The sequence below is a fragment of the Actinia tenebrosa genome, unplaced genomic scaffold (genome assembly GCF_029948245.1).
Source record: "Actinia tenebrosa isolate PJP-AT-01 unplaced genomic scaffold, QUT_ActTen_1.0 PGA_scaffold13__45_contigs__length_12533684, whole genome shotgun sequence".
Lineage (NCBI taxonomy): Eukaryota > Metazoa > Cnidaria > Anthozoa > Actiniaria > Actiniidae > Actinia > Actinia tenebrosa.
In genome coordinates, this window is record NW_028292573.1 from 1,471,727 (window position 1) to 1,495,380 (window position 23,654).

The 23,654-nt window shown below is 42.7% G+C and overlaps 1 protein-coding gene across 1 annotated transcript; it reads right to left on the bottom strand.

Annotated features, from left to right (window-relative positions):
• Nucleotides 1-16,551: 16,551 nt before the first annotated feature.
• On the bottom strand, nucleotides 16,552-20,158 carry LOC148911579 (uncharacterized). Its single transcript, XM_089029160.1, has 3 exons — nucleotides 20,105-20,158; nucleotides 16,950-18,518; nucleotides 16,552-16,817 (listed from the first exon to the last, which is right to left on the bottom strand). The coding sequence occupies exons 1-2, from the start codon at nucleotides 20,156-20,158 to the stop codon at nucleotides 17,295-17,297; spliced, it is 1,278 nt and encodes a 425-aa protein (XP_088885286.1). The 3' UTR covers nucleotides 16,552-16,817; nucleotides 16,950-17,294.
• Nucleotides 20,159-23,654: the final 3,496 nt, after the last annotated feature.

Sequence of the window (23,654 nt, forward strand, 5' to 3'; positions counted from 1 at the left end):
GTTTGTAAGCAAAGGGTGCACCCCCTCCTAAAACGAAAATCCTGGATGGTGTCTCCCCCAATAGAAAAAATCCTGGATCCGCCCCTGACTTGCACGGCAATTATATACCAGCATGCGAAGAATAAATTCTTGACAAGAGCGCAGTGAAAACAGAAGTGAAAGATCGTCAAGGTAGTCGGCATGCATGCTTCGAATAACGTTGTTTTTGCTTCGTTGTTTTTTAAAAATACTTTATCACAAGATATACCCCTCTCTTCCGCTACTAAAAACTCCGTTCCTACAACTCTATTTTCACATAAACTTGTCAAAATAGAAATTCGAAACTAAATTATTAACTTTAAAGGGGGACTAACATGAAAATCCCCCGAAATTTAATTTGACTAAAACTTCAATGGAATAATCTTTAACGGCTTAATAATCACTAGTTAAATTATTATTTTTTATATTCCAATGGGAGTATTATATTTTTATGAATTTTATAGGTGTCTGTGACGTCATACACTCAACACCAAAAATCGCTCCATACATTTTTCTTTGTAAATAATTTCGTGTTTTACTCTTTTTCTATTAAACACAAAGGTCCGCTGAAAACTTAACTTTCGAACTTGTGGTTAGACTGAGTATAAAACTAGCGAAAATTTTGATTACAAAATACAAAGAAATGTATGGAGCAATGTTTAGTGTTGAGTGTATGACGTCACAGACTTCTATAAAAATTGGTAAAATATAATACTTCCCACCCAAATATCAGAAAAAAACTTTAACCAGTCATTATTAGACCTGTAAGGGTTATTCCAGTAAAGGTTTCAGCAGAATTAAAATTTGGATGATTTTCGTGCTGGTCCCCCTTTAATTATTGTAGAAAAGAATAAGGTCGATAAATGGCATAACACAAATTGAAGTCATTAACAAATAGCTGAACATGAAATACCTGTAATTATACTTACCTGCGCGGCAGAGTAATAAATCGGAATGTTTGAAGATGTCTGGTCACCACAAAATCTGTCTCATTCATTTTTCCAAACTTCCGGTCAGCGGTTGAAAATGAGAACCACAACTTTAGATCAATAATTCTTTCTTTCAAATATTCTCAAAATAAGCATATTTTTTTACTTTGTAGCCTTCAAAAGTTCAGCATTCATGTTAAATAACAGCTTACAGGTAATATTGTCACGAAATACAGGAATTTTGAAGCTCGAAGAAACTATAAATGCTGTATTGCTTCGAACGGGAATTCGATGACTTGTGTATTCTGTTGTAATCCTTTATAGAACCACTTAATTATCGCTTGGATTTTAGCTCTTTATGACCAAGGTTAGTTTGCTAAATGCTTATTGAGTCTCCAAGAAACATTTCCTCGTGAAAATTTGGAAAGTTGAGCGCCACAAAAGTCACAATGAAACGATAAAGGTAGGTTGAAAATGACGGAAATTGCAAATCGCCCATTGTTTACTTTTGATAAAAATTTTTTTTACCGTGTTTGCAGACTAGAACATTATTTTTTTTGCTAGAATTTTGTTATTTAGGTATTACCCTTCAACCTCTAATGCTTGTTTAGCTTATTGGCATCTTTTTGGTGCTAATTTTCGAAGCTTTGATATGGTTGAATTTAGGACATTTTGAATTTTAGGCCTTATAATTTGACTATCCAAGGACTAAAGATAATTGTACCCGCAGAGATTTTGCACGATTTGGTAACTTCAATGTTTCAGAAAACTTCCCACCAAGCCTCTATATTAGAAATGCAATACTTTTGGAGAACGACCAAAAAACATTTTGACCATTTTATCTTGTTGCTAAAACTGTTGATACATCGGTTACTTGAAGGCACGAATATTTCATGTACAAAATAACAAACTAACAATAATTGGTATTTTTCTAAACTAGAAAAGGTACTTTATAATTGACGAAAGTTTTAAGGAAATTAAGTTTAACATGTATGAGAAACACAGCATTGAATTTTACCTTCGAGTGGGTTTAATTTATTCCAAAAATTGGAAATTAAGGTCTCATAAAACACTTGCCGTTTCCATGGCAACAATACATTTGGTGACCAAATTGTTGTTGTTTTTGTGAATCCCATATAAAGGCCTACTCACACACCAAATTTCAAGGGTGGTCAAAAAATGTCATTTCCCACTTTGCTTGAGTCTTACAGAGACCTACTCTTAAGCCATTAGCTCGTGACATACCATCCAAGCTTATCACTAGCGAAGGTGAAATTACTGATAGTAAGGACATTGCAAATGCTTTTAACAATCATTTTGCAAGCATTGGCAACAAGATTGCATCATCAATTGGTAGGGTTAATATGTCACCCTATGCATATATGCCTTTAAAACCAACTGCAAAGTTTGTTTTGAGTCCAACAAATGCCAAAGAGATTGAAGAAGAAATCAATAAGCTAAAACCATCTAAAGCAGCAGGCCCCTATAGTATACCTACTAAAGTTCTAAAATTGCTTCAGGACATAATTTCGCAACCTCTTGAAATTTTCTTTAATGTATCATTCTCAAAAGGTACTGTACCAGATCAGTTCAAACTTGCACGAGTTATCCCTGTTCACAAAAAGGGTTCTCAACTTAGATTAGAAAACTACCGTCCTATCTCGTTATTGTCAATTTTTAATAAACTGATGGAGAAACTAGTCTCCAGAAGGCTGATAGAGTTTATTAATAATAATAATATTTTGTTTGGTAAACAGTTTGGGCTTCAGATCATCTTGCTCTACTAGCCATGCCCTTCTTTCTATCATAGATAATGTACAACAAGCTATAGATAATAATTCATACTCATGTGGTATATTTTTAGACTTGAGTGAAGCGTTTGACTCTGTGAGTCACTCTATCCTACTTAACAAACTAGATCACTATGGGATTCATGGAATAGCTAAAAGCTGGTTCACCTCTTATCTAAACAATAGGAAGCAACTAGTCTCAATCTCAGCAGTTGATTCAGATGTAATGAATATCTTCTGTGGGGTACCACAGGGGTCAGTCCTTGGCCCAACTCTATTTTTGTTGTACATTAATGACTTTCATAACTCTTCCTCACTTTTTGATTTCCATCTGTTTGCAGACGATGCAAATCTTTTCTATTGTAATAATACTATCCAAGGACTAGAAGCACAAATTAATATTGAGCTAGTTAACATCCAGAACTGGTTACTTGCCAATAAATTGTTACTTGATATTGACAAATGAAATTATATTATTTTTCATTCACCTCAGAAAAAGATTACCTATGACATTGAACTTCGTATAAACGCTAAGAGACTTAAACGGGTCAATAACACTAGTTACTTAGGGGTCCTGATAGACTCCAACCTAAATTGGAAAGCTCATGTAGCTTTTGTGGCCAAAAAAATCAGGAGAAACATAGGCTTACTTTCTAAAGTTAGACACTATACTTCCGAGAACATACTTGTTAATCTATATTACAGTCTCATATATCCTTTTCTCACATATGGAATTATAACATGGGGAAATACATATCCATCCACAACAAAATTGTTACATTTGCTTCAAAAGAAAGCACTTAGATTGATATCATTTTCTGGCTATAGGGATCACACAAACCCACTTTTCCTAAAATACAATATACTCAAATTTCCTGAGCTTGTCTTCTTACACAATGCCATTTTCGTTTATAACTTTAGAACTGGGAAGCTTCCCAAATGCTTCGATTCGTTTTTTGAACCAATTGAAAGAAGACATAAGTATAACACTAGACTTGCCTCTAACTACTGTTACTCTCTCCCAAAAGCACGTACCAACTATGGTGAATTTGCTCTGAAATTTGCTGGTGTGAAAACTTGGAATGCTATTGAAAAGGATTTAAAGCAAGCTCCCAGCATATCGTCATTCAAAAATGCATTGAAAAATTCCTTGTTAAAGAATTATGAAACATAATTTTCCATGTTATGTCCTTGATTTTTCTCTCATGTAGATTTCATTCTATCCATTTCCAGTATGAATATACGTCGTCACATACAAATATATAAACAATTTAAGAATTAATGTACATTATTATAAATATAAGTTTAATATAATTATGCTTATTCTTTCATTCTTCCTTACTTTTTTCTTTATACATAGATTAGTACTAATATACATATCATTCATATATATGCATATTTTTCCTTTATTCTTGCTTTGCTATCTACTTGCCTAGTTATATTGTACATAAGTTGGAAGCTTGCTGTTCTGTATAGCCCTTATAGGTTATTATAGCGAGCTTGCATCTAATATTCAAGGTAATAGTTAAATGTAATTTAAAATTTGTAAAAGTGATGCAAATAAAACATTGTCATTGTCTATTATACATCTGTTTATACATTGTATGATCCATTGTATGACCCTATTATCTTTCCGTCCATTTCATTTTACGAAAATTACGGGATTACGTAAAGGAAAAAGACCCCACAGATAAATACTATACCAGCTAATAGCCTTACTAAGATAGTTGTGGAAATAAATGTAACAAAAGGTTGGCAAGAAGAGTGATTGAAAAATATCGTAGGAGGTGGCAAACTAGAGTTGTAATGACGGCCTTTATAACAACTCTTAAAATGTTGAAAATAGTCAAACACATTAACTTTGCGACGTATCCAGGATATATAGAACTTCAGAGGAAATTTGCTGTTGAACATGATTCCCCTATCGAAAACGGTCAAGAAAATTCGGTTTTCCAAACGAAATGACGTTGCCAAAGGAATTGGCAAAGTTCCTGTTGCGTTCACATAGTAGTATAGGGGAGGCGGGTCCTGGCTCACCTAATACCACCAAGAATACCCGCACCGAGGAGTCCTAGAGAGGGAATACCCGTCTCAAGTGCCCTACTTTTACTATCTTTTTCGGAGTGCTTATGGGGGTTCATGGGGTAAACTGTCCATTTTTAGTAACCGAGTAATCACTAAATAGTAAAGTTGGATAGTAATCCCAAAATGACCCCCGGGGATTGTAGGTAACCACCAACGAATGCCATTAAATATGCTAACATATATGCATGAATGCAAAGAATTCGTTTATGACTTCTGGGTAAAGTGCTTGAAACCCAGATTCATACCCACTAAACCAAGGAAGTATATATGTTGTGGTAAGAAAATGCAGATAGAAGACGACACGTCAACACAGTGTTACGAGTGTGGTAAGAATATTCGTAATGCCGTACCAAATGCTACCAGAGAGCAGTATTACGCCAATGGAGGTCGTAAGAGAACACGTTATAAGAGAATAAAATACTTTAGGGACTGGATGAGTCATATTCAAGGTTATCGACCGGTATATTTAGACAACGAAGTAAAGAAGAAAATCATAGACCATTTGGAAGAGCCAACCCCACAAAGTCTACGGAAGACATTGAAAAAATTAAAGCTGGGGAAATATTATAAAGCTATTCCCTATCTTTTGTCTGAAATTACCGGTAAGTCTATTCCTGAGGTTTCTGATATGACAAGAGCCGAGTGGATGTTTTGTCGTCTGGATAAGGATATTCCTTACTACCCCGACGTAATTTACGAAATATTTTACGAAATAGACCCCAACCACCCCCTGTTAGGATGGATTCCGAGAAGATAGATATTACGAGCATTCAACATGTAAATAGAATCCTGTTGCGCTCTTTTCGAATGAGCGAGCCTTCTTTGAAGCTCCTCTTTTGCCTCCTGGTAGATCTTTTTGCGAGATTCCTCGGAAAGATCTTTTACGACTGTTTTTTTGTTCCTTATATCCGTCTTTAATTTCTCGTACTTTTCCTCCTCGGCTAAGATAAGCGAGAATTCTACGTCGTCTATCTTTCTGTCACGTAAAGCCTTTGAGACAAGGTCGGTAATAGTATTTACTTTAGCCCTAGACAGAGCTATTGTCGTGTCATGCTTGGATATTTTGCTTGACAACTGTTTCATAATGCCCGTAGCAACAGCCGAAATGATACCACAGGCTGCCCCAACGCTGGCCAAAGGAACTCCAACGATTATCCCCGGTCCAGTAAGCGAAGTAGCAACACCGGAGCCCGTTAACACAACAGATATGGACCCTGAAGTTATCGCAATTTTATGTAGTGTAGTCCGGGCTCTGACGTATTTCTTCCTAACTTTTTCATAGTGTTTCGCCTGCCCCTCCAGGTAAGCCAGGATTAAGTTTGCCTTATTAAGGCGAAAGTTTTCCGCGTTTAATTCGTTAGGACCCTCCTTGGGTAGATCAAGATAAAGTGGAGGTGCTGATGGTATAACATCCATTATATATACTAATGTACGACGCTTTTGGGAATGATTTTGAGGAGCAACCACATTATGGAGACTACTTAAGTCGGAAAGATCTCGGAAAGATGTTTGAGCATCGTCAAAAACCTAATAAGGTGCATAACGATCCGAAACCTACACCCGATAAGGTGCATAACGATCCGAAACCTACCGCTAAACCAAAGCCCACGCATAAAGAAAGCCCACCTAATTTCCCAAAGAATCTATCGATAACCAACCAGGATTACCCATTTTACGATGCGGAAGGTGGTGTAAACGACTTTGATAAGATAGTAACGCATATAAAGATTCCAGTGGGTAAGCAAACGTTTGACGTAGTAGTAAGGAATATCTTTAAGGATTTTAACCTTACGCACACTTCAGGAAAAGAAGCCCACGAATGGTTAAGGAGGCCTAACTTTAAGTACTGGCCGCAGCAGTTAAACTTTGCCGTTTGGGCGGCTACAAAAGGCTGCGGGGTTGCCGCGGATATGTTCGACATTGCCTTTCTAAGGTTCCACGTTGCCTTTACTATGCGGCGCATATTGAAGGAGCTGAGAGTGCCACTGCCGGGGGAAAAGCCATTCAATCGAATGGATAACCACTACGATTCCGATGCCCTAGAAAGACTAATGAATGAGTTTAAGCCGCAGCAAAGAGACTTTCGTTATCGGGAGGGCGCCACGCATGGCTTGGGTATTATCTGTGCTTGGCATGTTGACGGCGTGCGTCCGGCAGACATGTATCATCAAAAATACCCTGGGGTCCTAAAGTTTTACGACTTGGGTGGTCGCAAGAATGACGTTACGCTGATCGATAGGATTGAGACGATTTACCCCAGTCCTTGGGATCCATTCGTATTATTAAAAGGAAAAGGCCTAAGAAACCTAGCCAGGATCAACCGCAGCATTGAAGCATTCGTCTACTGCACCCTGGGAGCGCAGGTAAATACCCGCAGCCCCATTGTTGGTTCCCAAGGTGCTTCGCGGGAAACGCAACAAGAATTCCTAACTTTATTTGAGTCCGCAATAATAGAAAATGACATATCAGTAGTATAGGGAATGGGGGTTCCAGCGCAATCTCAACACGGGCAAGACCCGTGTCAAAAATCCACCCACGGAAACAACCCACTCCAAGTGTGGTTGGGGGCAACAGCGCAAATATGTTAGTCTATATATGGAGTGCGAAGAATGTAAGAGAACTTTTAAGAAAGAAGCGGATTTGAAAAAGCATTTGAAAATGAAGACGAAGTGTATGAGCAGTTATGATTGTGGATGTGGTAAGAAGTTTGAGACTAAGGTTAAATTGTTTTGGCATTGTCAGGACTGTGAGTACGACTACGACGACTTAAAAAGTGCTTGGTATTAGGTATAAAATATTTCCTATTATATAGATGGAATCCCAAAGCAACTTCAGCGCGGTGTCAATACCCGGTAACGGTGAGATTGACGTTAGACAGTTTTGGCGTCAGTCAGAAAGGAAGGTTAAAAGGACTCTCCGAAAAGGTATAGAAGAATTAGGAGCCCTGAAAGCGAGCATAATGGTAGAAGTAAGTTTGTCAAAAGACGAGGTAATGACGACAGCAATGTTGCGATCAAAGTCGTTAGTGATATTAGAATCCACGAATCTGGATAGGTCACTCAGTGAAGCCTTAGAAGCAATAATGGAGTCGCTGTCTAACTACACGAAAGAAGGATCGGGTTGGACAGTAGAGGAGGTTGAAGGAATAGAGATAAGTATAGCCAGGTACGTACCCATACGAGGGGGGAGTTACGTACCGCTACCAACGTGGGTAGAAAGGAAGAAGGCTATTGTAAACGTGAAGAATGAAGACAATCGATGCTTTATGTGGGCAATCAGGTCTGCACTGTATCCAGCAGAGAAGGATCCCTGTAGGACAAGTAAGTATCCCACAGATGATTTAGAGTGGGATGGTGTGGAATTTCCCATGCAGTTGATAGACATCCCCATATTTGAGGAAATAAACGATCTAGCAATTAACGTTTACGGAGTCAGAGAGCAGACGATAGTACCGTTAGTTCTGTCAAAAAGTAAAGGAGAGCGCGTACATTTATTCTACCACGGCGGACACTACTCATGGGTTAAACACATTAGCAGACTATTCTACAGACATACTAAGCACAAAGGTAAAAAGTACTTCTGCGACTGCTGCTTGCTGTCATTTACATCCTTAAATACCCTAAAGAAACACGATGAGATCTGCCGCGGAGTCGAAGAAGTGGCGCAACGGATCCAGATGCCCACCAACAAAGAGCTTTCATACGCAGACCATCAAAAGCAGATGCAAGTGCCTTACGTGATATATGCAGACTTCGAAGCGTTGATAACTAAGGAAGAGCAGAAACGTGGCGCCACGAATAAGGTAGGATTACACGAGATCTGCTCCTTTGGTTACATAGTAGTCAGATCAGACGGTAAAGCAAACCCTCCTGTGATTTACCGAGGTAAGAACGCAGCTAATGAGTTTCTAGAAGCATTGCGAGAAGAGGAGGGGGAGATTAGAGAACAATTAAGACGTCCAAAGAAGATGGAATTTACCAAAGAGAACCAGGAGGCTTTTAACAAGGCAAAAAAATGCCACATTTGTCAACATACGCTTCTTCAGTTTGGAAGACGAGCCAAGAAAGCGTGGGATGAAGATGGAAAGTATTTAGGAGAAGCTCATTTTAAATGCGGGAAGTATGCTAAGAAAGGTGAGAAGCCGGGAAAGCCCTCCACGCACTGCATTCACTGCCACAAAGCATTTGTTGAGGATTTCTATGTGGATAAGGTTAGGGATCACTGCCACATCACGGGTAAATACAGAGGAGCGGCTCATTGGAAATGTAATATAAACTTCAAAGTAAATCCAGACATGGAGATTCCGGTGTTCTTTCACAACCTCCGCGGTTACGACTCCCATTTGCTACTACAAGGAACAGACGGCTCCGACGTCAAATGCATACCCAACAACAAAGAGCGCTACATGTCCGTAACTGTGGGTAAGCTAAAGTTCTTAGATTCGCAGCAGTTTATGGCGGACTCCTTAGCAAACCTCGTAAAGTATAACACCAACTTTCCCATTTCCAGTCAATACGGCGCGGAAAGGAAAGGAGTCTACCCATACGAATACATGGACTCCTGGGATCGATTCAAAGAACCCCTACCACCCAAAGATCGCTTCTACAGCACCCTAAACGAGTCTGGTATAAAGGATGAGGAGTACCAGCATGCGTTAGACGTGTGGGAAAAGTACTCCTGTGAGAACATGGGCGACTACCACGACATCTACCTAAGGTCTGACGTAGTGCTGCTTGCAGATGTTTTCCAAAGCTTCAGAAAGATGGCTATGGAATATTACGGATTGGATCCCGCTAATTTCTACACGGCTCCTGGGCTCAGCTGGAGTGCTTTGTTAAAGAAGACAAATGCGCAGTTGGATCTCCTAACGGAGTACGACATGTATCGGTTTATGGAAGACGGTATTCGTGGCGGCGTATGCGGACCCAGCCGACGTTACGCCCGCGCAAACAACCCCTTAGTAGAGCACGACCCAGAGAAACCAACCACATACATTTACTACCTGGATGCGAATAACCTTTATGGTTGGGCAATGTCACAGTACCTACCTGTGAGAGACTTCGAATGGGATCCAGTGAAGCCGATAGACTTCTACATGCAGGTAGGAAAGGAGGAAGACAAGGGTTACGTCTTAGAAGTGGATCTGGAGTACCCAGAGCGCCTGCACGACGAACACAATGAGTTCCCCTTAGCACCAGAAGCGATAGAGATACCATTTAAGCAGCTAAGTCCGCTGCAAAAGCAAATGTGCCCTGGTTACAAACCGTACAGGAAACTAACTATGAACCTGATGGATAAGAAGAAGTATGTGGTACATTACCGCAACCTACAGTTCTACGTGCGACACGGAATGCGCGTAGAGAAGATCCACAGAGTCCTAAAATTCACGCAGGAACCCTGGATGCGCCCCTACATTGACTTTAACACGCAAAAGCGTACCGCAGCGAAAAATGACTTCGAGAAAAACCTCTTCAAACTGATGAACAACAGCGTGTTCGGAAAGACAATGGAGAACATCCGCAAGCGCGTAAGCGTAAAAATAGTCAGCACCAAAGAGGAAGCAGAAGCATACGTGTCACAGCCAGGCTTCGTTAGATACGTAGAAATGCTGAACTTCTACGTGATTCACATGAAAAAGGCAAACCTCTTACTAAACAAGCCCGTTTACACAGGCTTTACGGTGCTGGATCTATCGAAGCTGCTTATGTACGAGTTCTACTACGATAAGCTTAAGCCAAAGTACGGAGACCGCTGTCGCCTCCTGTACACAGACACCGACTCCCTAATTCTAGAAGTGCAAACGGAAGACGTTTACAAAGACTGCCTCCCCGACATAGACGAGTACGACACCAGCGGTTACCCGAAGGAGCACTTCCTTTACTCTGCGAAGAATAAGAAGGTAATTGGGAAGATGAAAGACGAAATGTTAGGAAAACCCATCGTGGAATACGTGGGTCTGAAACCAAAGATGTACAGCGTGCTAAAGTTAGACGGCGTAGAAAAGAAAGCTAAAGGCGTAAAAAAGTATGTGGTTAAGAAGGACATTACGCACGAGTCCTACCTCAACGTATTACGAACACGCAAGGAACAGCGGCATAAGATGAACAGCCTGCGCAGCTATGGTCATCAGATACATAACGTCACGCAGGAGAAGGTGTCACTGTCTGCATTTGACGGTAAGCGATGGATGTGTGATGACGGAGTGCATACGATAGCATTCGGACATCACACGATAAGCAGTTCTTCTTTGACGAACCCACGCGTGGGACCATCATGAAGATAATACAAGATGGGCTGACCCTTCTTAGCTATCGCACTTCGGATCTGGTAAGTTTCCAAAGACCAATTAGGATCCGTAGCTCTTTTGGATCCTCCTTCTAATTCACCCGGCTCATAGAGATATCGAACCGTGACATTACCTAATTTCTTTTCATGGGGGAAGACCGCCCTCGAACTTCTGATGAAGGACTTGTGTTCCACGTGTTTCTTTTTTATGGCATCCCTGGGTTTCATTCCCGTAGCCCTGGCCGCCTCGTTGTTCAAAGCCGCGATGACCTGGGGGAGCCTCTGAGTCCATTCCCTGTTGCGTTTGGAGGGATCTTCCAGCTCTTTCCAATACTGGTACCCAAAGAGACGCTCGGCCAAGGTTTTATTAAATCTTTCGACGATGCTCTGGCCCCTGTGGTACTCTGCTTTAGCTCTTCTAATCTTAGTGTCGTGGTCTTTCAGGGTCTTGGTAACCACGCCCATAAACTCCGTCCCCGCATCCACTTGCAGCAGCTTAGGCCATTTCAAGACGCGCTTATAAACCCTACCTAGGGCTTCTGCGACTTCCCCAGAATCCTTGCTGGTTATAGGTTCGGCGTCCTTGTATCTGCTTGCGACATCAACTACGGTCAAAGCGTACCTATAGGTCTTCTTTCTCACCTTATCGTGCGGCAAGAAAAGCAAATCCGCCTGATGAACTTCATTGGGGGTATTTACGGTGAAGCTGGGCCTGGGAATGTACTTAGGCACGGGAAGATAAACCTGCCAGAGGGTTTGTTTTTTCAACCAGTTCTTAGCCGTTTCGTCTGATACCCTGGCCGCGGTCGCGAGTTTCTTGATAGCTGACGCTCCTCTCCAATAGCCTTCCGGCCCATAGTAAATCCTTTTAAGTTTGTCCTCTACGCGGCCCATTATATGAACTCCAAAACAAGATTGATCTTACGTCCGTTAAAATCCACCGTCTTTCCGTCCACTTTAATGGTGATGTTTATGCTTTCTACCAAATTAGATAAGTCATAGCTCAAAGAAATGGGAGTGTATTCTACTGGGTCAAATGGATTACCTTGGGGCAGAAACTTGGACATAAGAGAAGACTTTTCTCCACTGTTGTAACTATGGACCAAGTCGCAATAGACTTCGTAAGAGGATGCGACTTTCCATTTCACATCATATGTACTGCCGCTATTTATCGTGGTACTAGTAAGGCCCAGGAGTTCTACCAATGAACTGTCCTTTAAATTAGCGCTCCCATTATTTTTCTTGAATGTCATTTCATGGGGCAATCCTGTGGTAAGAGTGTATCCATGCTTCGCTAGCTCCTTAGCCAGTGTTATTGGGGTGTAATGGGAATCTGGTATTTTTGGTTTGGTGCCGGAAGTTCCGATGACAAAGCCATTAATTAAATTATACCAAGAATTATACAAAGAGCAACTAACCAACCGAACCTTACAGGCTTTGATGGGAGGATTCAAATACGTGGTAAAGTCATTCTTGTCGCTTTCCAAAAAGACGATCATTATATTAGATGCGCCAAAGCCACGCCTCCGGCCAGCCCTGCGACTCCTACAAAGACCAATTCATTGTCTTTTTGTTTCTTAGAAGGCTGGTAGTAATTCTTGAACTGAGGCTTTTTCATTCTAAAGTCGGGGTGTGCTTGCGCATAAAGTTTGAAGGCGTAGTCTGTGTTTTCGAAGTTCTTGTCTGCCTGCATTTTGTCTTGGTAGTTCTTATCCAACCAATCCCTGTAAGCTTGTCTTTTTTCATTCCAAGCCGCCACATCCCTTTGATATTTCTCCAGCGCTAAGTCGTGTCTCTTTCTTTCGGCGGCACCGCTTTTGTCGCCTCTAACTAATCTATCCAAATATTGACCACCATAATTAGCCCCTGTAAATGCTAAAGCTGCAATGACTCCACCTGCGACTAAGCTAACCATTATACATTAGGTAGGTACTTTTCCTTCCGTAGGTAATCCTTTACCATGATAGCCCCGCCTACGGCAGCGGTCATCTTAGCAAAGTTAGCGAAGCTCTTGCTTGGGTCTTCAGTAAAGTCTTCTTTGAGCACTTTCTTACCTACCCAACCAATACCCGCAACGATGGAAGTAATGATAGCTGCCTCTTCAACAGTTTTCAACAACGCGGTCGACATTATATTACAAAGCGAGAAGGAAAATCTAGGTCGCCACGGTACGTGGTGATAAATCTACTCCATTTCAGGGATCTTACTTTTTCTAACCTCCACAGGTGCGTGATACGTTGGTGGTTCTACCTTTTTCGTTGCCCGCCATTGTAAGTAAAGGCTGCCTGCTGCTATAGCGACTCCTAACGCGCCAATGACGTACCCAGGATTAATGAAGGATTCCTCTTCCTCCACCTTTTCTTCTTTCTTTGCTTTGTTCTTCCTGTTCATCTCCGCGAGCTTCTTACCGGCAGCAACTCTGCCTGGAGATTTAGCCTTGGTGATTCGTTGCTCCTCTACTTGAGGGGTTTCCTCCGCCTTCGATTCAGCTTCACTCATTTATATCTAAGGACTTGAAGGAATTGATAAGTACTTAACTAGGTACTTGAGGCGACCTGGGTAATTCCCGCGAATGACTTGACTAAGTACTCGATAAGTCACTTGCAGGTACTTGACTAGGTACCTCAGCAAGTGCCGCCTGGAAGACCTTTTCGACTTCTCTGTCCTTCTTGAAGTCCTTCCAAGATGTTCCGAAGGAACCTAGTACCTCCTTCAAGTCGACATGCTGAGCTACGTGCAAAGCCGCAGAGGCGACTGCCATTAACTTACCGCACTTCAAAGACAACCACCCACAGGTTATCTTAAGTTCTTGGGATATGACATAGTCATCTCTTATGTCCTTCTGTAGTTGCTCCACGTCGTCTATGGGCAGTGCAAGTCCAAGCAATTTAGTGGCAAGTCGGATAGCGGAGTCTGCTACGGCGTCCGTGGTCTTACTTGCGAGGGCAGCCTCGTACCTCTTATGGAACTTCTTAACCTCCTCTTCTGACAGCTTATTAACCTGCTCATGGGTGAGTTCCTTGCCTATCATTTCCTTGCACTTCCCAGAAGACACAAGAATGTTAAGTTGTTCCTTGAGGTTACTTTCATCTAACTGTGTGGGGACTTCATCTATGAGCTGCTCAATGTCCATATATGTTAACGTCATACGGAAACCTCAAAGAGAAGATCATCTTGGAATGTTGGTGCGTCTTTAAATGCCGCATGTATTCGTGTAACTGTTCCTTGGATATCTCACCGCCGTAGTCGCTTAAAATGGTTTCCAGGTCAGACTTGCTCGGAGTATAAAATACTACGAGAGAGCCTATGTTTTCCCTAAAGGGCTTAGAGACGCTGGTAAGCTGCTGGGAAAGCAACCAAACGCTAATGTTGTCATGTCTGCCACTAAAGGCGAGCTTCACTAATTCGGAGGTGCGCCTTTTTACGTCGTCCCCACAGGCAATGTCATCCAATATGAGGAGCGTCTGTGTATCTTTAGGGAATTGCTTGTGCCAGAACTTCAAATGACTGGATAACTCGTTAGGGTCTAAAATATCTACGAAGAAGTCGTCATCTTTCACTCCTATACCCGTCCAGGTGCGGTTGTTCACGTAGGTGGGACAAAGCAGCACTATGTAGTCAAAGCGGTATCTAAAGGGTCCTAATAGCTGCTCCACGATGAACTGGGTCTTTCCGCAGCCGGTGGGTCCTACTATCAGAGCGTTACAAGGCATGTGATCTGGGTTCATATATAGATGGAACCAGTGGAAGCAGTGCAAAGAATTGTCGCCGACGCAAAAGATAAAAGAGACACCATAGAAATGCAAAGGGAGGAGATAGACCGGTTAAAAGAGCGCGTGCAGGAATTGTACGATGAAATGTGCGACCTGAAGCGCGCAGAACGGTTTGGTGCCTTGTTGACGATTGCGACGTGGGCTAAGGAGTCCGTTAAGGACTTCATTCGATACCCTCTGTGATCACATATATGGATTGCATTACGAGTGAGTTACCGGCGGATTGCTTGTTTACCACGCAACCAACACCAAAGCCACGTAAGAAGAAGCAATGTAAATGCTTTCACTGTAATAAGGATTTCCCTGAAGATGACTTCGTTGGGCATTGGTGTCCTGCGGATACTAAGGTGAGAAGGACCTTAGATGATATAAGTGAATCATGAGGTTCAAAGTAGACCTATCGATTGCAAAGAGGCTCTTAGGTAAGTCTTATTTTTTATTGTTAAATGGAAGATAGATCGTAGGTAAGTCTTATTTTTTATTGTTAAATGGAAGATAGATCGTAGGTAAGTCTTATTTTTTATCGTTATTTTGTTAAATGGAAGATAGATCGTAGGTAAGTCTTATTTTTTATTGTTAAATGGAAGATATGTACTAATTTCAAAGATAGACCCCATCGTTTAACAATTTAACAATAAGAAATAAGATGTATATAATGAAGTGTATGCAATGTGATAGGACTTTTAGTAGCAAGCAGCGACTACAATACCACGTTTCCAAGAAAGTCTGTCAGAAGACCAAAAGCACCAAATGCAATGATTGCAACAAGGAGATGTCTACTTTACAGGCCTTACAATATCACCGTCAGAATAGAGTCTGTCTAAAAGGCTGCTGTACTCGCTGTGACCAACCCTTCTTCGAGGAGAACTGGCATAAATATCGCTGTCGTCGTTATCATCTCGAAGACATTGTCTGTGAAGTCCATGGAGACGTAGCAGAGCGTTGTTGTCCCACAGAAACGTCCAGGACTTTGACTAAGTTAAAGCAAGAAATAGATGAGATCTTCGTTGGTTTCGACGACGTCGAAGGTGTAAGGTGGGAGAATAGGGAACATTGGGAAGGAATCTGTGAAGATTGTGGTTGTAGACGTAGCGATCAGCATATTTGGTGCTGTCTTTATGATGGTCCTAAGCCCTTAGATCATTATCTGTTGGTAAGGAAGGAGTGGAGTTTAACAAAATAACAATAAAAAATAAGTATATAATGTTACCTTACATTGCAGCGTTCTTAGGAGGTGTGACTATTACCTTATCGGTGTATGAAATGACGGAAAAAATGAGGTCCGACGTAGCAGACCAATACTTAACCGCTCATGAGGATGACTAATCACACAATGGATTAGCTTCAGTTCTACGTTCGATGTCAAACTTCCATCGACCATTGACCTTACCATGACTACGTATGTTGGTGTATTCTTCGCCTTGCAGTACATACCTTACACAGTCGGGTGCCCATAATGTGTACTCCTCGCCGTCGCGTTCCAAGACTAACCTCAAACGGTTGATGTCCTCGAACATGACATAATTTTTTATTCGGTATGAGACTCCTTGCAGCAGATCGCGCCAGTGTGTTTGTTTAATTATCATTATATCTATGAAATATTCTTTGGTGCATTCGTAAAGTATCTTGTGACTTGAAAGCCTTAACGCACCAAGGGCAAGGTATGCGTATTCCAAGGGCATATTCATTGATTTCCCTGCAAAGCACATCGTAATCGTTGCTTACCATGGTTAAATATCCATTATCCTGGTATCTATCCATCATATCTTTCTGCTTATCTGACAACACACCATTGCCTTTGGGCGTTTTCAGTTCCAGACAGAGTCCATTGTATTCCTTATGAGCATTTAAGATTAAAAGGTCAGGTTGACCTGCTTGATAACCTTTCTGCCAGCAAGTGATGCGCTTGTGACTGGAATCCTGTAATTCTCCTAGACCTGGAGCAATTAGCATTTGAGGGTGAAATCTACGTATGTAATCTACAAGCTTTTTATGTAAATCGAACTCATTTTCTATCTTGAATACCAACTTATTAGGACCATCGAAGCGCTTCTCCAGCTCATACTTACCCGTTTTCCTTAGCGCGGGTAGGACTTCCTCAAAGACCCAATCGCGAAACTCCACAGCTTTGGGTAGTTTGGAACTAAATATCAGTTCGTACAAACCAGGTTCGGATATAAACACGGAATGTGGTTGCGTAGTAAAGGAGCGGTGATTCGCAGCCCCTTGTAGATCAACCCATTTTTTCTGGTATTTCTCAGATACGTGGGCTCTAATTGCATCTCTAGGGCGCTCATAGCCCAACGCCAAAGCCACCTCCTTTGCTTTGAAGTACAAAGTTTCGCCTTGCACTATGCATTGCAGTTTAGTTTCGTTGTTTTCGAATACGCGGAGCATTATATATACCTTTTTTCTTAATATGCGACGCTCTTTAGCTGATTCATTTCTACACTCAGTTGCGCGTCAGACACCACGAAGATGTATGCGTTGATCTTGTCTGAGTCGCCTGCGCTAGCGTTTAAGTCACGCTTGATTTCCAGGGTAATGCCGTCCTGGGTATTTACCAGACGCAATCCCTGCCCATGTAAATCCTCGTCGTTGGTGGTTCGCATGTCAATCCACAGTGCATACTTATTGGTAAAGAACTCACCGGGTGTAACTTGATCCCCAAACTTTCTTTTTATTTCCCTGTAGATGTCTGAGGGCTTCATTCCCTGCGAATACACCTTATTTGGAACTCCATTGATGCTAATCCCGACGTTGGTGATGCCGGGGTTATGAAAGGCTTCAGAGTCGCGCTTACCGGCTTCATAAGGCTTAATAAATACCAACATCAGCCCCGTAAGACTACGACGTGGTAAATTAATGCTCTGAGTAATTACCGCGTCTGTCTTATCCAGGAAACTAAAGGTTTTGTACATTACCGCGTGGTCGTACAAGAAAGCCTTTCCAGCACTGTATTCCATGCCAGCGCTACGTGCTAGATCTTCGGAGTGTATGGTTTCATACTGCAATTCCAGGTTGGTAATGGCGTATGGATGAATACTTCCCGACAACGCAGTGCTTAACCCGCCAATGATGTTAGCCATGTTGGCTAAGGTCACTTCAAACTGCAACTCACTCAACTGTCTAGGATAATAAACCCCGTGGCTGGTAATAGCCTCAAAGTCCAATGGTATTACGTATTTAGTACCATAGGCTGTCTTGATGGCCTTTGCATCTGCCACGTCAGTTGCGTCGCCAGAATCGGTAGGTTGTGTCTTGGTGGGAGTCCTAACCTTACGTAATATTGCGCTACCGATACCCTGCTCTATTTTTTGTGCCCTTTCGAATGCAGTCAGCCACAGATCTTTGTAGGTGGTGTACAGGTCATAGTTGTTTAAGTCTAAGAGGGATTCCCCGGCGAACTTTACGCGCATCTTTGAAACAATGTTGCGACCAAGGTTGTTAACGATAATCCTTTCATCTGTGGGGCTTGACTGCACCGCTAGGTCGAACCTTAAAGCCAGGGTACCAGGAACCAATACTAGGTTATCCGTTAGGCGGGGCACGCCTACATACAGCGTTTCACCTGGCTTAGCGCTGCTGGGGGTAAAGGTGACCCGGTGAAAGGTGCGTTCTGCTTTCAGTCCGCCAACCTGCTTAGGTAATATGTTGGGGTTTAACTTTGAGCTTATCATATATAATGGAAGTAGAAGGAACGGATTTTGATCCCCTTACCGAAGAAGGTCAAGTCGACATTAACGACGATGAATACGACGCATGGACTAAAGGCGCGGAAACCGACCCCCTAATCTACGACATGGCTCTAGAAGACAAGTATGGTAGTAGATGGAAAAGCTTCAAGGCGGCCTTGAATCGCATGTGGCACGAAAAGAACCCCGGTGAGTCCCCTCCTGAGTACATAGAACTTCGAAACATGGGTGAGCAGGGAGCAACCGCGCGGGAAACCGTAGAGTGGGCAACGCAAGAGCTAACGCAGCGCTATTCCCGTTTCGATGCTGACGACGTAAGGCTCACAGAACGCGGAAACAAAGTCCTCATAAGCGTTCAAGACCTGAGATTTCCTGATAAAGACCGCTGGACAAAACCACAGCCCCTCTTTGACGAAAATGGCGGAGTTAGGGGTGACGTAGCAAGATTAAAAGGCTTCCAGCGTGCCACTAGAAGCATGTTAGAAAGATTGGAAAACATAAATGAAAGGGTCGCACTAGAAAAACACGCCGAGGAACTACAAGAAACGTTGAAAGAAAAGGAAGCAAATTACGAAAAACAAATACGGCAGCTAACCGATGCTCAAAAGAAAGAAATCAAGGGCAAGAACGAAGTCATACTGCAATTCAAGCGAGAAGCTGAAACGGCTTTAGACGAAAGAGACCAAGCCAGACAAGCCCTCAATCTTACCCTGCAAGACCTAGATATTAATAATGAGGAAGCTAAGGACTTACGGACCACCATAACTAGGTCTTTAGAGGAACGGCGGCAGTTGGTTGCTGAAATCAACGCTAAAGAGGAGCAACTTCGGCAAAGAGATCAGGCTATTGAAGACCTGGAGGGGCAAATAGAGCGACAACGAACAGTCATCGAAGATCAAACTCGCCCCGAAGAGGAAAGGGAGGCGGCTCAAAGGGAATCAGAAACCCTTCAGGTACACCTTGCGGAATTACAGGCGCAAAAGGAAAACCTGGAAAAGGAGCTGGGGCTTACCACCAAGGAAAAGGTAAAAAGAGCCCTTTTGAAGTATGGCGTTCCGCTGGCGTTTGCGGTCGCTATTTCAAGCGTAGTAGGAGTTATCCTATCCGCGCTTAAGGCTACAGGCGCGGGCGTAAAGAAATTAGGCAATGGACTAACGGACTTGGGAAAAAAGATGGCAGCCGGTCTTCCTGGGCTGCTGGGTTCGGTTGTTTCCTTGGCACTTAGGGCCGGCGGCGAACTGTTGAAGTTCGTGGGGAATAACATCTGGATATTAGTCGTAGCTATTGGAGTGGTACTCCTGAAGAAGATGAAGGGTTGATCTTATCCTCGTGTATTACTGGTGGCTTATCGTCGTCGGGCGCCCGAGGCGTCCTTGACTGCGGATAAGTAAAGATGGTATTCGCACCGCCTTGATAATTTGGTATCAGGGGTATGGCTGTCATAGTGCTAATGGGCTTATGATTCCAAATAGCATCAGTCGGGGGATTCTTCGACGGGGCGGCATTTATTTGAACGCGACCCAGCTTACCGGCATTGACGCCCGACGTAACCCCATCACTGGGGCGAATCTGTAACTTCGCATATTGACAATTAGCTATCATGTGAAAAGTTACGGGCGTTAAATCTTCTACGCTTGTTCTTTCGGCTTCGAATGAGAAATGAACTGGAGCCCTATTGTTATCTTTTTTTCTATAGGGTAGTAATGGTCGGTTACTCTCATCAACGATCCTAAACCCAACATTACAATGCCACCCCGTTGAAATACTAATAGTACACATGATTAATCCCAGACCTCCAACCTTTACCCACAATTCGGTGTCAAACCATTCATCATTTACGTAGTCCTTCTCCTCCAAGTAATGAAGGAACCAATCTTCCTTTACATGTGGGTTATTCATATATTTAAAGGCTAACCACCGTAAGAGTGCTAATGCTCTTGTGATTATAAACGTAATCTCTTTGATCCTCTATGCTATTTACCATAACCTTTCCCGTATCGTCTACTCTTATCTGCAGCTTTACCTTCCCGTGGCAATCGGCAACCATGTGAAAAGTCCAAACCGAGAGATTTTCGGTGCTGGTGTCGGGCGGCTCTACCGAGAAATGTGTAGGCTCTCTGTTGTTTGTCTTCGCGCGCATGGGCTGTAATACTCCATTGTCGTCGCAGAAACGAAATCCTACGTTTGCATCACTCGCCGTACCAATGCAAATACTGCATATCATCAGCTTCTTTCCTGAGTAGTTCAGATCCACGGACATGCCCGTGACATCAACCCAAGATGCTTGGGTGTATTTTTTCTCGCCTGTGTAAGTCGTATAAACACAATCTACTCCAGCTACGTAGGGGTTGTTCATCGCCATATATAATAACTCAGACCAACGCCCGCGGCGGCTAAGCCGGCTTTTAGTAAGTTATGGTCATATTCCTCAGGTATCGTAGGTAGGACCTTCTTCTTGATTACGTTTTTTGGTTTCCCTGCAGGATTCTCTACGTGCTCCTTCTTTGGCTTCTCCACGAAATGGGGAATGTTCCTAAGAGTGTCAGAGTTCACGTCATTCACCCCAAACTTCATATCCTTAGTAGCTCGCTGCAGTTTGTTGTTGTATCCTACTACAGAGCCAGAATTTATAGATAAATTACTAGGCATTAACCAACAACCCGGGGCTACTGCGTAGTCCAGTCGGGCCTTAGAATTTTGTATGGCTAGTTGGTACCGCTGTACGCCCTTGCTAATGTCACCCTCCAAGATCGAACTTTCGAATAGAATCAAAGCTTCGGCTCGCGTTTCTTCTGCGGCGCCGGTATTCCCCACTATGCTGGATCGGGTGTTTACCTGAGCTCCCAAAATGGAATACACATAAGCTTCTATGCTGCGATTCAAACGGGCAAGGCCGGCTTTGGTTAGTCCTTTACCTCCAGAAGGTATGAAATTAAAGTATTGCTTTGCGTGTTCGTCGTTGGTAATCTTAATAATCAGTGGATTGGCCCCGGCATACTTACCACCCTCGTCTTTGAACAGAGGTCCGTCTCTGACTTCCTTAGTGGTCTTGGCATTTGGTTCAAAGAAGGTGCTACTGTCGTGAGTTTCTTTGTGATACCCAGTGTCCCACTGCAACCGCAGCGTATGCACTTCCTTATCGCTTAGCTCGTGCCCACCAATCCCCCAATAAGCCCAAATATACCCCAGCCCATTGTTAGCGCCCGTAGTGCATCGGAAATCCTTCCCTACAACGTCAAACTCCTTACAAAGTCTGTTATAGGCCGGCACGCTGTATTTGTTATCTCTTGGGTAAAACGTGGCATCTCCTGGTAATGCAGTAACGCCCATCTCATGCAGTATTCTTCTAACCGTAAAGTGAAAATGAAACATAAATATTGAATTCTTCATTAAGTTTGCACTTACACCACAGCCGCTAGTGGCACACCAAACCGCAAAGTTCAGCTGCTGCGGCCAATAACGCATGTTAGGACCACTTAACCATTCATGAGATTCCTTAGCGGTGGTATGATTAATGGGCACGTTTTTGAAGATATCTCGCACCTTTAACGGAAAGGAATGCTTGTTAGAGATCCGCATGTTCAGCGTTAGGTCCAAGCTTGGGTGTTTATCAAATGAAACTGCGGGTATCGGATAAGTACTGGTACCAAGCAATAATTCCTTTGACCAACTGGGCTCAACATGCGTTGGCGCTGGCGTTGGCTTATGCATTGGCGAATGCTTCAGTTGATCGTCTATTTGATCGACCAGCGTAGGCTTCAAATCCTCATTGCTGTACATTCTGGAGCCGTTGAAGTAAATCCCATCGGGTCTTCTTTCGAACTTACTAGGGTCTGCATGCGGAAACATCTTCCTAAAGGCCCTCCAATTCCAGTAATCCCGGTTGTCGTGATGTGGCTGCTCCTGTATATCATTCCCAAAAGCGTCGTACATTAGTATATATAATGGATGTTATACCATCAGCGCCTCCACTTTATCCTGAACTTCCTAAGGAACCTAACGAATTAAACGCTGAAAACTTTCGTCTGAATAAAGCGAACTTAATCCTGGCTTACTTGGAAGGGCAGACAAAACACTATGAAAAAGTTAGAAAAAAGTACGTCAGAGCCCGGAGTACGCTACATAAGATTGCGATAACTTCAGGGTCCATATCTGTTGTGTTAACGGGCTCCGGCGTTGCTACTTCGCTTACTGGACCGGGAATAATTGTTGGAGTTCCTTTGGCCAGCGTTGGGGCAGCCTGTGGTATTATTTCGGCTTTTGCTACGGGTATTATGAAACAGTTGTCAAGCAAAATATCAAAACACGACACGACAATAGCTCTGTCAAGGGCTAAAGTAAATACTATTACCGATCTTGTCTCAAAGGCTTTGCGTGACAGAAAGATAGACGACGTAGAATTCTCGCTTATCTTAGCTGAAGAGGAAAAGTACGAGAAATTAAAGACGGACATAAGGAATAAAAAAACAGTCGTAAAAGATCTTTCCGAGGAATCTCGCAAAAAGATCTACCAGGAGGCAAAAGAAGAGCTTCAAAGAAAGCTTGCTCAGTAAACATCTGCTTTGAAAAGAGCAAGACAGGATTCTATTTACATATTGAACGCCGGCTGTCTGGGTCATATGCGTAATCAAATGTCTGAAGCTATCATTGACGTCGGCACATTCCTGAGCGCCTTAACAACCAGCGATTTTAAAAGTGAATATCGAGTCTACTTTCAAACTTGCTGGTTGTTAAGGCGAAGGGGCATGATCGGAATGTTGTCTATTGTTTTACACGTGAACAACTCATTGTTCTTCCTAGGCACGCCACTTCCGCCACGTGAAAGTAAAACCCCGCCTCGCAGCTGTCATATTATTACGTCAGTCGCCTTGGAATCCATCCTAACAGGGGGTGGTTGGGGTCTATCTTGTAAAATATTTCGTAAATTACGTCAGGGTAATAAGGAATATTCTTATCCAGCCGACAAAACATCCACTCGGCTTTTGTCATATCAGAAACCTCGGGAATAGACTTACCGGTAATTTCAGACAAAAGATAGGGAATAGCTTTGTAATATTTCCCTAGTTTTAATTTTTTCAA